The sequence below is a fragment of the Anas acuta genome, chromosome 2, assembly GCF_963932015.1.
Source record: "Anas acuta chromosome 2, bAnaAcu1.1, whole genome shotgun sequence".
Classification (NCBI taxonomy): Eukaryota; Metazoa; Chordata; class Aves; order Anseriformes; family Anatidae; genus Anas; species Anas acuta.
Genome location: NC_088980.1, coordinates 50365887 through 50382805, shown reverse-complemented (window position 1 = coordinate 50382805; position 16919 = coordinate 50365887). Strand labels below are relative to the sequence as shown.

General features: G+C 36.6%; 1 protein-coding gene across 7 annotated transcripts in view; it reads left to right on the top strand.

The window, feature by feature from the left end:
- Positions 1-16919, top strand: part of CDKAL1 (CDK5 regulatory subunit associated protein 1 like 1) — a 495974-nt gene that overhangs the window by 262206 nt on the left and 216849 nt on the right. For all 7 annotated transcript variants that reach the window (XM_068674727.1, XM_068674724.1, XM_068674723.1 and 4 more), the window contains one exon: positions 3390-3556. In XM_068674727.1, the coding sequence (XP_068530828.1) occupies positions 3390-3556 (167 nt within the window). The remainder of the gene's footprint in view (positions 1-3389; positions 3557-16919) is intronic.

Here is a 16919-nt window from a genome sequence, read left to right as displayed (position 1 = left end):
CCGCCGTGGCAGCCTGCAGAGAATTGTGCTGCTGGAGAAGGCACTCCTTTTCACATTACAAAATCTGTCAGAGAAGAATGGAAGGAGAAGAAAAAAGGTGTCTTTTTTGCAATTTTCATTTGTACATAAGTACAGCAGGCTAACAAATATAATTTCAGCAGGATTAGTATCTGATATTTTAACAACTTCAGATGGTTTTGTAGATTGCAGTAAATTTATTTTTCAGATGGAGTAGATTTTGCTTCAATTTGAAAGCTGTGTGCTACTGCTGAAAAGTGTTTAATACAGTGGCATGAAAATAAAGTGAAATATAAAGCTCTAGATTTTTTTCATTATTACTAAAGAAATGAATCATATCAAGTGGTCTTTAAAACAGAAATGTACATATCTCATAAAAGTGACAATTTCAGGATTTCTCCTTCTCTTTAATGACAAGAATTGTTTAGACTACCCCCAAGAGGGGAAAAAAATAAAGTTAGAATGCATTTTGGATAATCAGGAATGAGTATTCTTTATGAGATGTTGGAGAAGGAATAGTCTCAGAATCTCCTTCATTTACTTGGAAACTTTTTGTTTTCCAACATTTTTCATTCTCAGTCATCTCCAGTTACAAGAGAGCACAGATTGGAATCCAGCTGTTGAAGCTACTCTTGTGCTGGGTGGTGATGGCAGAGTGAGGAATAAGCAATGCTCTGCGACCAAAGACAGACTTGTAACTACTTGAATATAATGATAATTGACCTTAATGCTGTAGCAAATGCTCCAAATTTTCACATCTCAACTCTGTAGTTTGGATCAATTTTCTTGTTTACAAAATCAGCTTGCTTTTATTAGCACCAAAATTATCAAATAACAGAATAGCGAATGAGCTCATGAGGTTCAGTGCAAAAGAAAGGAAAAAACAGCAAGAACAACAAAAAACACATGGTTAGACAGTGGATTTGAATAGCTTCCTATATAGGTCTGTAGTGCAGAGGGGCAAAGGTTGAGTGAAAAAAATAAGCGTTGGTTCACTAAGAAGAGTGTTTGGGAGATTTGCTGTTTTCTTTTCTTGCTCAGTTTAAGTAGAGTCTCCTAAAACTCAGGATGCAAAGGGCTTGAATAACCAGCCTACCAACAGCTGACGTGAAGCCTGTATCACCACAGTTATGCACTAAGTTCATTTCCCCTGTTTGTGAATACTTAGCACCAATAGCAGCTTTCAGGATGTGAAGGTCCATTTTGTCAGCCTGAAATTGGGAAGCGAACGCTCTTCTAAAATACAGGTTTTCTCCCCCCTTCTCCACATAGTAAGACTACATCCTTGGCGCTCTCAGCATGAATTATTCCCATTGCTTGTTGTTCAACACCCTGATCGGAGAGCAGATGAGACAGTTATTCCTGTTGTTGCTGATTTACTCTTACAGCTGCTTCCTCTTCATGTGATTTAATTTGAAGTTTCAGCCCACCGGGGGGCTAATGGTCCCCACCTATGCAGCTTTAAAAGCTTGCTGTTGTTTTCCCTGTGAATGTTATTTCCATTCCTAGCCAGTGATTTATTCTTTTTCCTCAACGTTCAGCTGGTGACCAAGAGGCAGTATTCCATCAGCCATGCTTGTGCAAAAAATGCCCCATGCAACCATTTAGATTGAAAGCTTAAAAATGAGAATTACTCTGTTACAGTAGAAAAACAGCAACTGAATTATTGTTTTTCAGTGTTATGATGGCTGTTGGAAACTGATATAAAAAGCACAGCAGGACATTAGCCATCATTTATATCATTTACGTTTCTCTTGTTCTTAAAATGTAGTCGATACATAATTCATTGGCTTTTTCCATAACTCGGGAAAACGTAGACCAGGTGGTGAACCTCAGAATACATTTCATAGCATAGCACTGGCTGTTGTGAAAGGCAGTTCTGAAAACATCAGCAACAGCGATGGAATCTAAGGTGTGATTGCATACGCTGGCAAGTTCTGCTTGGCTGATGGGGCACTGGGGAGCTCTGCCTGAATGTGACTGCAAGGTTGCGATGGGAAGTTGGATAACCAAGAGCGCTGCTTCAAGAATACATTCCTCTAGGCCTCTTAAAACAACAGAGCTGCACATCTGTCTTACTAAATTATTGTTAAAGCAAATCTTAAGTGATGAGTTTCTTGGTTTACCTTCATTTTTTATTTTATTTTTTGTTGTTCTAAATAAATGACCTTGAAAACCTTTTGAAACAAACAGAATTGTCTTTGCTCAACATAGCCTTCTGTCCACCTTCATTGTTGTAGGGTGAGTTTGAATGGCAGTCTTGAGTTTACATTTTTGTAAAATTTGTTTTTCTGGTTTTATCACTTAAATGATTTAATTCCACGTAGTTGTTTGCATTTTCCTCACCTGAAATATATATCTTATAATATAAACATTCATATTTAGTGATATGTTCTCTACTAGTCCAGAGAGTGCTCATCTGTATTAGAAATCTAGCTCTTCATCAATTTAATGGTATCTTATCTGACTGGGAATCACAGGAGTCTTCCTCTCAGCCACCCTATTTTAATTTGCTTATTTTTTGCTTTGGGGTAGCGAGGGGGTGGAAATGGATTGTGTTACAAAAAGGATGAAAGCTGGGCAGACTGATAGAAATGGCTGGGCTGCATGAAACCTTGTTGCTTTCAGCTATTATTAAAGGGTGGTGTAATCTTTCCCCTCTTTGAGCAAGAGGATATTACCAAATTTCAATGTTCAAGGTCAATACTCTTTACAATACAAATCAAATATACTGCTTCCTAAGGCCCTGACTGATGGAAAATAAACCTATTTCCTGTCTGTTAACACTTTTCCAACACTATCACTTAGTCATGTAGTGGCGACTAGCCTTTTTTAATACAACCTTAATATTATATTGGTAATTGTATTATTTAAAGAATGCAAGGTTTTAGTAGTTATGCCAGGAGGGTACTATTCGTTACTGTGCTTTAGAGCTATTTTTGCTTATTGGAAGTTTACCAGTTAATCAGTTGACTGCTAGTAACAACCATTAAAGCAGACTCTTTGCCTGGGTAAAGTCGCTTGCGGTGTTTAATGAATTAGACTCAAAAAATAGAGTAGAGTACTAGACTTGACTGACTTGCTGTAGAAGCAGCACAGAATTAGTCATTGGCTGTGAATGTTAATCACTCCACAGCAATGATAATTTACAGCATTGTTGTAGCACTCTTGTGCTCATAAAATGAACTTAATAACCCACTGCTACCCATGGGATAAGCCTTCCTCCTCCTTCCCTCCCCCTCACAATTGAATACCCAGTCTGGCTGCATAATAGCCTTGTGAAATACTGCATTAAACAGAGTGAGCAGCTGTATGATAAAATAAACAGCTCTAAAACAGATTTGTTAATTATCTCTTTCTTTTATTCACAGAGGGTGTTTGCGAGATATGGCTGACCAGTGAAGACACAGGGGCTTATGGCAGAGACATTGGCACAGACCTCCCTACGCTTCTGTGGAAGCTGGTTGAAGTTATTCCTGAGGGAGCTATGCTGAGGCTTGGCATGACAAATCCTCCCTATATTTTAGAGCATCTGGAGGTAAGAAAGAACAAAAAATTATTTATACATTAGACATTCATTGATCAAGTCAGTGTGGAACCCTACACATAGTACATTTTCATTTTAAGTGGTAGCTTAAAAAATTCCTGCAGGTAAATTTATAGAATTACACTAATAGTATTAAGCCATTTGCCTGACGCAGCAAGTTATCCAGATAATAAGATATTCAAATCTTTTTGGAATGATACTGTTACTGAGGTCTCTGACCTGTGGACCTTCATTATAGTGATGTTGGGCTTATGCACATGTTTAGTGTTTTCAAGAACTAAAAGAAATGTCATTAGGAGCCAATGGAATATGGGATTAAAGTTGTTTTCCTGCTAGTTCTCAAATGAACACTCCAGAAACACCATATGTTGGCCTTGCTCAACAACATGCTCGTAATCCTATGTCAAATGCTATTCTGTGTGTGCAGAGTGTCCATAAGAAGACATGGAAAACTTAAATGTATACCTGCATAAGAAAAATTTGTAATGAAGTAGTTCAGTGAGATTATAAACAACAACATGCACAACAATGTGACTTTGAAAGAATATTGTATAAATGTGAAGCATGAAACAAAAGCTTTGTCCCAAACATGGGTTGGCCTTGTTGGATTCTGCCACCAAATAAATTTATTGAAGTTCATAAGAAATATTCATAGATAGAATCTAACTTTGAAGACAGAGAAGAAATCAGGGAAGGTTATAGAAGAAGGTAAGTTTTGTAGCCATGTTTTTCAGCAATATCCCAATAAATAGTTGGTTCCATGCTGCTTTCCCTAAGTTATTATAGAATTAAAAGTTGCACTTAGATGTTCTTAAGATGTAAAGGACAGTATTTTTTCACCAGAACACCACCACTACTTCCTCCTCCACAATGATAATGATGCTGCACCTTTGCCTGTTGAAACAAGGATATCTTGATAGGAGTAAGCAGTTTTTCACTTCACCAGCTAAAAATGCAAGCTGGAGAAAAGTCCCAAGAAACTTCCCACATTCTTCTTTTATTCTTCGCTTTGTCATACACTTCACTAAGACAGAACCTTAAAAACACACTGAGTAGAAGTCTTTAGGAAGTGGATTGGTTGCATTTCTTAGACGGTTGCATTCTGTCTTGTGCACTCATATCCATTATAAGTTTTTCCTCTTTTTTTTTAATTTTAACATTTTCAGCATCTTATGCAAATGCAAGTAAGGCTTCTAGCAGTTTTCACTGTCGTTGTCTTTGCTTTCATTTTAACACCTAGTATAAAAAGTGTTTTGGTATAGACAGCATCTTTTGTCACTGCTGCTCACCTTGTGAGTAGTCTCAAAGTGATTTTCTTATTTCCAGCAGCTGCTTAAAAAAAAATGCCCTGCCCAGCTAAGGAGTACTGTAGTTGTTTTAATTTGATATAATTTGAGCAAGACAAAAGGTATGTTGTATTCCTTCAATCAGTTGTAATCTTAGACTGAGGATGTCACAAACTGTGAACGATTTGGTTTGTGATCTCTAATCTTCCTGTTTCTCACTTTTCTAAAAAGTGCTGTAGGTAGGACTCTCCCTGACCTGACTCGTGTTATGAAAAGGACTCTAATTTCTTTAAAAATGAATCTTCAAGTGTGATGGCAGAGCATAAGGAATTCATGAAGGCCTATTGAAAATGTACATCTTGAATATTGCCATGCAAAACATGCATTATGTGTGCACCAGCTTTTTTTGTACAATAGCAACATCTGCTGTTGCTTGTCCTTTTTGGTTTCATACAGTTTGAAGGATGATTTAATCACATTTATATGTTTCATATATGTCCGAGAATTCTTGAGCCTTGTAATTTGGTGAAATAATTCTGATCATCTGTCAAACTAAACTTGTAAAGCTTTTTTTACCTTCTGCTTTTCTGTCTACACCCCTCTTCCAAGTTTGTATCTATGAAAGATCACTAGGGAACGTTGGCAATCTCCTGTATTCATTTTTACCGGACAAAATAAACTTTTTTTTTTTTTTTTTATGGGGAATGTGCTTTTAACTTTTCAGTTGAAGAAAAGGTAAAACTGCAATTTGTTTAAAAAAAAATAAAATTAAATAAGAAGTTGATTAACCTTCATGTCAGTTGATTAGGATAAAATCCAGACGTAGTTCTGTTATCTCCTAAGAAAGCTATGAAACTATTTTATGGGTTGTAAACATCTTTCAATAATGGATATAAAAGTGAGCTGCATTTGATTAATTTATTTTGTTAGATGGCATGTTGCTAACTGGAACAATGTTTTTGGCTTTATGAGAAAGAAAAAAAAATAAGTGGGAAAAATGTACGCACTGTGTGTCATTTTTTTTGGTATCCAGTGCGGAGGAAAAAGTTGTTCCAGTCTTATGTATCTTCTTGAGAAATCAGAACTTTGTAGCAATTACACACAACTGTATGTATGCAACTGCTGGTCAAGGGTTTAAATCATTTTACTGGCCTAAATGGCATAAAGCAGCAGCAGTCATTAAAAGCATAAATTGATTTTAAGAACTGGACTTTCTTCCCTAGTGACATATCCTAACAGCAACAATTTTGCTTCATTTGCAGTTTTTGCCGAATTTATTTGAGTTTACCTGCAGATAAAATGTTTTGCTAGCTTTATGACTGTATTACCCTTATGACTCCAAAACTAATAACAAGGTTTGTATGAATACATTTGTTTTGTCCAATAACAACCTGAGTTTTAAGCATTTTAAAACTACCAGTTTCCAAAGACTTTATGTACGTTTTTTAAATAATGATTTGTAGTATTGCTTGAACTCCATTAGTATCAAAAAACATTTCACAAATATCTATTTTCCTTCAAACTATGGATTTCAATCTCTGGTCACTGGCTTAATTGTATGCTTGGACTTTATGTTTCTTCTCCTTTTTGCTGGAGTTTCTGTGCCTGTCACTTGTCTGGATGGGAGGAGATGGGAAATAAAAAGAACAAGGATGTGTAGATTAATACCATGAGTTGTAGATGGTGCAGCTGCATTAGAAGCAAAGAGTTCCTTAGGCCACAATGACAACGGTAATCTCTTCAGTGAATGAGCGTGAAGTTGTGCCTGTGAAGAAAAAGACTGATGACTGAGTAAAAGACTAAAAATTAAAGATGCATCACATCATACACAACTGAAGTGTAAGTTGCTCATACTGTTCTAGCACCTTAAAAATAGAGGGGTGGGGAGATATGAGGAGTTTTTTTGCTGCCCTTGCCACACACTTTGTTCCTTTGAAAAATGCCTAGCTTATATTCTTTGTGTTGTGAAGTGAGGCATGGGGGACTTCAGCTATACATTAAGGAATATCTTGATGGTTATCAGGAAAATAGATTATATCCTCTGTCTAAAATAATATAACTTTTATTATATAACTTTTTCATTCCATTAATATGGATCGTTGGAATAGCAAATTCCTTCACTGAAAGATATTTAGCCCACTTTTTGATAAGCTGGTTATTAAGCTCCTTATAGATAGAGTTATTTTTTTTTGTAGGTTCCAAAAAGTGTTTACAGGTTCTTCATTTCCCACCACTGCATTAAAATAAAAGAAAATTATTTCATAAATATGCTCTGAGATCCTGTCTGCTTTGAAACTGTATGGTTGATGGGGCTGTGATCAGGGATCTGTGTAAGCTGAGCAATATTTCTGCTCTACTGTAAGCCCAGGTTTGCAGCTAGACTTTGGCCCTGTGAGTCTTTTGACTTGTTAGCATATTGCCCACACTCACCCAGGGGTTCCCTGGAAATAAAACCAGAGGAGCAGCAATGCCACTCATCCTGGGAGTGTTTCATCTGCCTCTGAATCTGGGGGACAGTCTCTTAGTATCTGTCAAGAACTGCCAGCCAACAGCTCTGCTGATGCTTCAGCTGATGCTGGAGGCCAGTGTGAGAGGCTAGGGAGGAGGAAAAAAAGGAAGACTGGAGCAGAGGAAGGACAAAGGAAATTGGTGTGTATTTGTAACTGGCCTTCAGGCTTTTATGCTGCAAGGCTTGGTAGCTCTGGGGGCCTGAGCCTGTGGTCATTCAAACTCAGGTTTGTTAAAGATAGGGAGTCAGTTTCAGTTTATACGTGACCTAAAATACAGAGCATACCCAGTGGCTTCAGATACTGCTGTCAAGTAAATACACATCTGTCCTTAAAGAGGTTAGTTGTTTCAAGAGAGGCTGTTATCCCATGAAGATCATTAATATACTTGTATGTTCTGATGTAACTTAGAACTTTGAGATTTTGATTCAGTAAGTATGGTTGTAACAGTGGCATGTGTATTTAGGCATGTATGTAGCATGAACTGTTTGGGGATGAGAAGTAACCATGTGTTTCCAAATGATAAATTCAGCATTCACTTGGAATTTGTTTGTAAAGAAATAATTGTTGAGAACCTTGCAACGTTTTAATATGTTCCAAACTATTTGACAGACTGCATCCTGCGCTAAGTCATTAGGAGAAGAGCCTTTAAATTACACTAACTTTTTTCTCTGCTGTTTTGTTCAGCTGCAGGTGATGTATGGGTTTACATAAAGAATTCATATGAGGCAATAGGAACAACACAGGAAATTGAAGAATTTGGTAGAGAATCTGTTATATCTACATTATATGCATTTTGAAATTTGTACTTCAAAATCTAATCCCCTCAACTAAACTTTCCCACTACACATGGGACAGATATCCTTAAAGGAAGTGTCATTTGTCTGAATCCCTCTGCTCCTAATAAGGGTGTGGGACACGTTCATTGCACTTCTCTGATTTCCTCCAAAGTGATTTTAGTTACCCATCCTCAAGTCTCCCACAGGTGCACACCACCCGCAGCCACTCCCCATCCATCCGTCCTCCCCCAGCTGCAGCCAGTATACACCTTGTATGCTGTTAACCACACATATTTGCACGGAGCTACTGTTAAAAGTACACACACTGCTAGATAGAATAATGTCATCGTCCTCTAGTACCATCAATGTGTCCAACAAAACTGTGGATAAGTTGTACATCCTGCTTTAAAAGTAACCTCCAGGCACCTATTCTGCAATTGTATTATGGGGTTACTGGCTAATGCTCTAGTGACAGTTTTATGCCCACTTAAAGTGACTGGTGGGCAAGGAAGATGGGAAAAAAATCCATGGAAGCAGTAGTAGTAAATGGGAGTTAGTCCAAAAAGTCAAAAATGGGTCCATCTATGTAGCTGGCTGAAATGAATTAATGCTAGTGGAGCAGTGTTAGGGACTGATTTTTGTCTTGAATATACTTCCATTTTTCTTTATTTTTTAACTCCATTTTCTGATTCAGTGTCTGGCGTTCTGGCCAATCAGGAGGGAATGTGGATCATACAGACTGTGAGAGGACTGTGCTTGCATCTCAGCCTTCGCTTACTTCCCTTCCAGATTTAACACTAGCTCTGCTTCCAGATTTGTCTAGGATTTTAGTACAGCACTTTCTGTGAGTGATGGGATGCTTCCAAATCTGTATAAAGGAGGCAGTTCGCACCTGCCATTCCCGTAAGTGCTTAATTTCACATAACGAGATGAGTAGTTGTCTTTGTCACCTGTCAAAATGAGTCTATCTCAAACCATATCATATGCCATCTGTGGGCTATATCTCGGTTATTAATTCACGACATTTTAGTGATACACCAACCATTGAGATGGAATCTGTATGGTGGCAGCGTCTTCAAACGTGTAAGGAATGCCAAGTGTGCCATGAGTTGCAGCAGTATTACTTTGCTCTTTTGCTTTGATTTTTCATGTCAGCTCAGTGTTTATGTTCCTTAACCTCATTGAAGCTAATGCCATACAGATGGCTTCCTCAAATATGCCCTGACACAGCACATAGATATGTATTACACTAACATTACTATTCCCTTTTCTTTTTTCTGTATTGTGCTTTTTTTCCTCCAAGAACGCACTAAACACTTTTGAGTTTTGTGCATAAACTGAAGTTTTCAATAAGCTGGAGTGTAAGTTGATTTGAAATGCATTTTGAAAGGAAACAATATACAAACATTCTTCAACAGCAAGTAAAAGGGCAGCATGATTTCAGGAATTAAAAGGCCTCTAGGGCATGTATTTGCTTCGTTTCTAGTATTATTTTTGTCATTTTCATAGACCACTGCATTTGAAAGCAGCAATTAAAATATATTGATTTGACCAGAAGAAATGAAAACTGTGGTATATATTTAAATAAATGAATAGTTAAGTCTATGACCTCTTACTGCCATGAGTTTTGTAGTGATTTATAGTTTGCGAACCATGCAACTGTCCCTTGCTGCAATTACATAGTTGTCTATATGCAAACTGTGTTTGTCTTGCTCTCAGTAAAATTGAAAGAAATCTCAGCTATTGAGGGGGAGCTGAGTGGTTGCATCTGGGCTTGTAGAAAAGGAGGTGGAAAAAAGCTTGATCACAGTTTCCTTTGCTATGTTGTTAAATGCTCATTTGTCCTGTGGAGGCCATGTGTACATCTTTGTTTAGTTGGTGTGTTGTGTTCCATCTTTTTTTGTTCATTTTGTCTTTGATACCAAAATACTTAATTTCTCATGCCCTTCATCTTAAAGCATTCTTTATCTGTGGGGTTTCCAAGTATAATGTCCTTGAAATTACTTCTTAAAACACAGTGTAGCAAAACTTTTTCAGTGGTGAATTCACACTGAATAAATGTTTATTTCGACGTTATGTGATTAGAAAAGGGATGAATAAATCTCTGCTGTACTTAGAGACAGGTCACACTGTTTTGTCTAATTAAAGTTTTAAGATCTCAGACTCACGGGTCTTAATGTCCATAAATGACTGGTGACATGTTTTCTGTAATCTGGTGGAATGATTTGACTTATTAAATGTAAAATAAGAATCCATTTTAGTCTTAATGAAGTTTTAATGTTGTATTTGTAAATCTTGAATATTCTTAAAAAAACCCTCATGAAATGTTGTATTGGGAACTTTGATAAACAGTAATGGTTTGCTTCCAGATAATGGAAAATGGAGTATTTGTGGTGGTGGGAATGAGGCTCTTGTTCTTCTTCACAACTCTACTAGAAAAAATGCTTAGAGAAACACAGCAGAGAAAGAACTGCTTTATTTATGCAAGATTGATTTCTCCATCAGAACAGGATATTTTATGCATGCTCCTAGTGCTCTGCTGGATTTAATAATCTGTGCATAAAAATTCATGTGGGAGAAAGAGGTTAACATTAAGTAGCACTTTGCTTGACCGGTTAAAGCTGTTGATGTTACCCGTACCTTAATTGTGATTTGCTCATATGAATGTTTCTCTTGCTTGATAGATATCATAAGGACGAAGAGTGTTGAAATGCAGATAGATCCACTAGGTTTTATTTTGAGTGTCAGGTTGTCTGTCAGTTACATGTAATGTCACTTCACAGCAGACCTTTGGAGCTGAATTTTATTTCAGATGGATTACTAGCAGAAAATAAAAATCACCATTAATGGAGCTGTTTATTCAAAGAGCAAGTATTACCTGTATGGAAAATTGCATTTTTGCTGGGTAAAATGAGAATCTTAGCTGTTACCATGGACTTCAGGGCATTGGGCTGGAAGTTAATGTCAAAAATATAGCTTTAGGAGCAAATTTTACCATCTTCTTTTAATGTTTTTGCTTACATTGAAAACCAAATAAGATCTCCCTTTCCTAGTTATATATAACTAGGTTATAGCCAGGTTCTACCAACTACTTTCTGTGCTGTTCCAAATTTTCTGTTTAGTTTAGATGCATAAAACCCTTTGTTTTCTTTGAGAGATAAACTGTCACATTCACTGTGCTTTGCAGCATCATCTGCATAATCTTCAGTAAAACTGCTTGCTTCATTAGGCTTTGGCATAAGCTTATGCATGATGTGGATAAAACTAGTGCTCCAGGTCACCGATCCAGGTTTCTGAAGACAAAAAATTAGTGCAACAGTTGTATTTGCCTATTGTAAATGTGTGCCTCGCTTACATTTTACCTGTTTTTTGGGTTTATTGGATAGCATAACATATAATTGAGACAGCAAATCATTTAAAGCAGCTCTGTGCTGTTGAAATAAATCACTTTTTTTTTTTTGTGGACTTCTCTGTGTGTTTCTAATGCATATTGCAAAGAGGAGTATCAATTTACCTCTGGAAGAAAATATTTCATTAGAGTAGTGCTTAATGATGAAAAATTAGAGAGCACCTTGGAGAAAATGAAAAAGGTGTGTGTTTTCTTGCTGATCAGAATTAATCATTTCACAAGGAATTAACATTAACTGTTTGGTTGGCTGGCTATAAGTCATTAAGCCATCACTCCAGCAGTTAATTAAATGTACATTTCCCCTTAAAGTGAATCCATTTATTGAAACTGGACAAGTCAACTGCGCAGAGTCTCTTTATGATTGCAGTGATGGCTGCAATAGCAACGTTAACAGCTGTCATTTTTTGAAAGACTGAGCCATTTATTTACTGCGTGTTTCCAATGATACAACTTGCATAGGTTCACATGGGAACTGAAGGTCCTCAATGCCTTCTGGAAATCAATGTTATGCTATTAATGCCAAGTGTCTCACTGAATTGGCTAAATTTTGGTGACACACTTTTGGAGACTCCACTGCCTTACTTGTGTTCACAGTTCCAAACAAGGTGAGTAATAAGTAGCCTTGTGGAAAGCAAAAAAATGCTTCACATTTTCGCAATGTAAAGTCAGGCCTGCTGATAGGCAGGGTGGGTTAGGTATACCAATTTTCTTATCATGAAGTATTTCAGGAACCCAGGTTCAGATAGGTGTACTAAGAATTACTGTTTTCATCAGATAAATGCAAAAATGGTACTCTGCAAAGAGGTTTTTTCTCTTTTTAGGTGTACCAGTTATATCCCGCTTAAGAGTAATGTCTTGGAGAGAAGCATACTTTTAACTTAGTCGGAAAGTTCTTGATAATTCTATGTTTAAAAGTTTCTTTAAAAAAATTAGATGGCTAGTATTTGGTGCTCCGTGTTTCTTTGTATACTGATTCATGGTAAGAGATGGAACAAATCCCAGTTGGGCTATGAAAGTGTTGTATTGCAGTATTATCTGGAATATTATGAATATTATCTGTCACTTTTTTTTTTAAAAAAAAAAAAACAAAAACAAAAACAAGAACTCCTCTTAGCCTGTCCTCATTTTTAATAAAAGAAGTTATGAGAAATTTTTGAAGGCATATAGCTGTTTTTGGTTTGGCTTGGTTTGTGTTTTTTTTTTTTTTTTTTTTGTCAGAGATTCAGCTTAATCCGTAATCATGGGGGGAAAAAGAATTGCCTGTGCTAATACCAGTTCTTTGTTTGATAACGTAGGAGGCATTTTTCCTGTGTGGCAAAACAAACTTTTGCTCTCCATCTGGCAACCCAAAGATTTGATCTTAAGGTTCAAGTTACATTGATCGGAGTTGTGTGTGCACCTAGCTGCTCCCAAGTGAATTCTCTGTCCTAATGGGCTGCTTAGTCCTGTGTGTGTGTGTCGTATCATTACCTGGGACAGGGGTTGCCACTCACCTTGTCCAGCGTGTGGCTTTATTACAGCTCCCCTAATTCTTGTCCAGATGAGGGAGAGGCATTGCCTTCCAAGCAGTATGCTTAGGGAGCTTTGTGATTATGCATCCTACACGTTCTTGGGTTTTACAACCCTATTACTCAGGGGAGGCATGAGGGGTTCCCTGTTCAAATTTTAACAAAACTGTTACGGGCTGTCCAGCCACAGTCACACTGTCATCATTGCCATGCATCCATCACTAGACCTCATCTGTTTTTGAATTTCACTGTAGCAGAGGAATTTAAAAGTGGACCATAGCCACTTGATTTTTATCCAGGCTGCGCTGGTGGTAGCACCACTGGGCTTCTAGATGGCAACTATCAGTGGAGACTCCTCGTTACGTATCTCAAACTAACATCTGCCACAAGGGAAAAAAGTTTTGAGGGAGTGCCATTTTGTCATGTTTCCATATGGATGAGCATGTATTTGGGCTTCGCTTTTGGCAGAGGACAAAATTCTTTCGCTAGGAAACAAGTTATTCAGATCACTGTGACTCAAACATGAGGGAGAATTCAAATACTGGACCTCTGCCTACTTTAGGAGAAAGAATCACTGTCTGAAAAGCTTGCTGATACTGACAGAGAGATGTGTGGGTATTGAGGTTTATTGTCTTTGTGATTCTCCATGGTTGTGCATCGTGTCATGACAAACAGAAGGATTGATTTTCTGGTTAGGTGGTTAAATTTGTATATTGTAATTGTTGGGATAAAATATACTGACTAGGCAATGTGCCTTGTGTTCTGATGTACTCCAGCTGCTAAGAACTGGAAAAAAATAGTTCCTATGCGATCATTTTCCTAAAGGGTCTCTCACATGCATTGTTAGATTCTGACACTACATGACTTTTGCTTTTTGTGAAGTCAGCTTGAAACAAATTGTGCTACTCTTCGACTTTTTGTTCCTACATGCAATGTCCTTTTCATGTAGTGCTTCTCCTGATTCATGTAGGTATTAGTAGATTCCACAGGACAGGGGGAAAAGGCAATCAGCTGTTTCAGTCATGATTAAAGACAGAAGTTTTCTTTCGCCATCTTAAGATTTCAAAAAGTTGTTCTTTTATTATTTCCAGATGGAAAAAAATACATAAAATGTATATTGCATTTTTTCCCACTAGCTGAAATATGCAATTATATCTACTAATGCAAAACACTTTGTTGGAAAGATACATATATATATAACAACAGGAAACAGATGTTAACCTTAGAATGTTGAGATGCTTTAAAATGCAATTATACATGAGCCTCTGATGTCCTTCAAGCTCTCTCTGGGATATTAACTAATAGTTTTATTAAGTGATAAAAACTAGTATTCTGTGTGCAGTCTGTGGTGTGGGAAAATCTGTCAGGATTAACTAAGTATGACAATCCAGCACATGGCTGTATTTAATCACACCTATATGGTGAAGTAGTTGAGTGTAGTGTTAGGTGTAGGGAGGATAAACAGTAAGACTGGAATGATCTTACATTATGGTTTTGGGGTAAAATGTTGTATTTATAATTGAGCACTTAGAACGTTTGGAAGATTGGTTTATGCAGATATCTGAAAATTTTCTTTTAATTCATTATTCTGCTTCCTTTTGAGCTGTTCATTCTGAGTTTCTCATTGTGACAAGTTAAAAAAAAAAAAAGCACTAGTACTTAGAGAACAAATGAGAAGGACACAGTGCCTTCTAATTTCTGTCTTGTGTCTGATTAGTTGGTGTTAATAATCTCTGTTCTGTTAAAGTTAATAGTTATGGTCCTGAAATACTTGGTGAATAAAAATTCAATTATCCATGCTGCATTTGATTCAGATTTATGCCTGAAAACATGGGAATATACTCCATAGAAATTCAGTGCTTGAAGTGCTTATACCATCTTTTGTGTAGCTTTAGATATAGAAAGTACATGAAGAAAGAACTTCACAGTAGAAATTCATTTGCAATATTCTATTCTGTAGGAGCTTTGAGGGTCTAGAGCATGCTTGAAGCCTGTGACCTCAATAACTAGACTGTATGAGGGTTCCTGGATATGTAATGTGTATTGTGCATGCATTTCTGATACATAAGACAAACAATTCACTTTTTGAAGAATTCACTTTCTTTGATTCTGAGAGACTGATGTGCATCTTTCTAAAACAAAGCAATGCAGTGGAATTGTCAGTAATATTACTTAGTGCATAACTGAACATTCTGGATTTATTCCATTTAGGATTTTTACGTTTTTGATCCATACAGAGACTTGTAGTGACAGTTGAAAAATTCAATTAGTTGATGGACATTTTGTGCTCATTTAGTACAGGACCAAGTGAAATGACTTTAAATGAAAACAGTTGTATTCTTAATGCTGCAAGATATCCACAATAGTAACTGCAAGACTTGCAGAAGTCATGATTATTTTTTATTGGGAGATAGCTGGAAGAAGCAGTTTTGACTAGAGTCTTATTTAAGTATGACCACTGACTACGTATCAGTTTAGTTCTTATAGGAAGTGTTGTTGAAAGTTCCCTTTTGGCACATGCTCCTGAAGCAGATCAAATGTGAGACCATCAGGTTTGTGCAAGTTATTGTAAGATTAAAAAAAACTACTAGGTCTGGGAGGTGTGTTTTTTTAACCCAGGTATTCTCTGGGTTAAACATTTTTGTATTCTCACATTTTAGTTTTTAGTATTTGTTTTCTACGTTTAATATTTTGCAGCACCATGTTAATTTTCTTACAGCAAAGAGGAAGAAAAATGAAAACAAATTTTTAAAAAATGCTTAGAGAAGTTCCTCAGTTGTGACTTTAAAAGACAATATGAAACTGTGGTAAGACAAAGTAGTTTCTCATTCTTTACTATATATGGTGTCTTTAGCACAGGTAAATACAAGTTATTTATGCTTTTATTTCCTGCTGTCCAGCAATATATGGCTAGTTTTGTACAAAATTCAAAAGCCGCTACTATAGTGGAAAGAATCGATCTGTGTTTTAAGGTTAAAAAAGACAAAACTTAAAAATATAAGTGTTGTTTAGTATGAATGCAGAGGGAAAGGAACAAAACCATAACTTTTAAAACATAATATTTCAAGATCTTGGTTGCGATAGAAATCTATGGATTTCTATCAAATGGTCATTAGCCTTGCAAAAGCTGGGCTAAAAATATGTTTTCATAGCTAGAAATTCTAAGTAGTAGTTGATTACCTTCAAAAAGAATTCACAAAGTGATCACTTAGTGAAGAGTCTGTTTTTCAGAAGTTGCCAACTTTGAGAGGAGTGAGAGAGAATTAATTCTTTCTATGTTGTAGAGTTATTTTTATGAACTTGGCAGATTCAGAAGCATATTATGAAACTTGGCTTTCATTGGTTTCTTGTATCATAAGTCTGTTTTTGAAAGTTGAGTGAAGTATTTTGAACTAAGAGTTAAGCAGTAGGGTTGCGGTATGCAGCTTGGTTCCAGCCCTTCTGCCATTTGTGATACTTTAGACATGCTACTGATGCAAAAAAAAAATAAAAATAAAAATTGCATGACTACCAGAATGCTTTTTATAAACTTAATTTATAGTATTTTCTAAAGCTTAAATGAGGAAAAATTAATGTTTTCCCCATTTTGTGACATTATTTTGCAGAACTTGTTTTGTTCTGTTTTGTTTGAACAATGTATTCTAGCTGAATGTCTAAAATTAAGGACATAGGCAAGTGGTTCCGTTTAAAAGGGCTTTTTATGGATGTTTGGTGGCATGTTCTTTACTCTTTCAGTCTCAAAGCTAACTACCCCTGGCTTCCACTGAGAGCCAGCTGCACACACCTTTGCTGTGCATCAAATTCTACACCCTCCATTATCAATATAATTATTACTGTATTATTTAGTTTACATATCTGGGAGAGG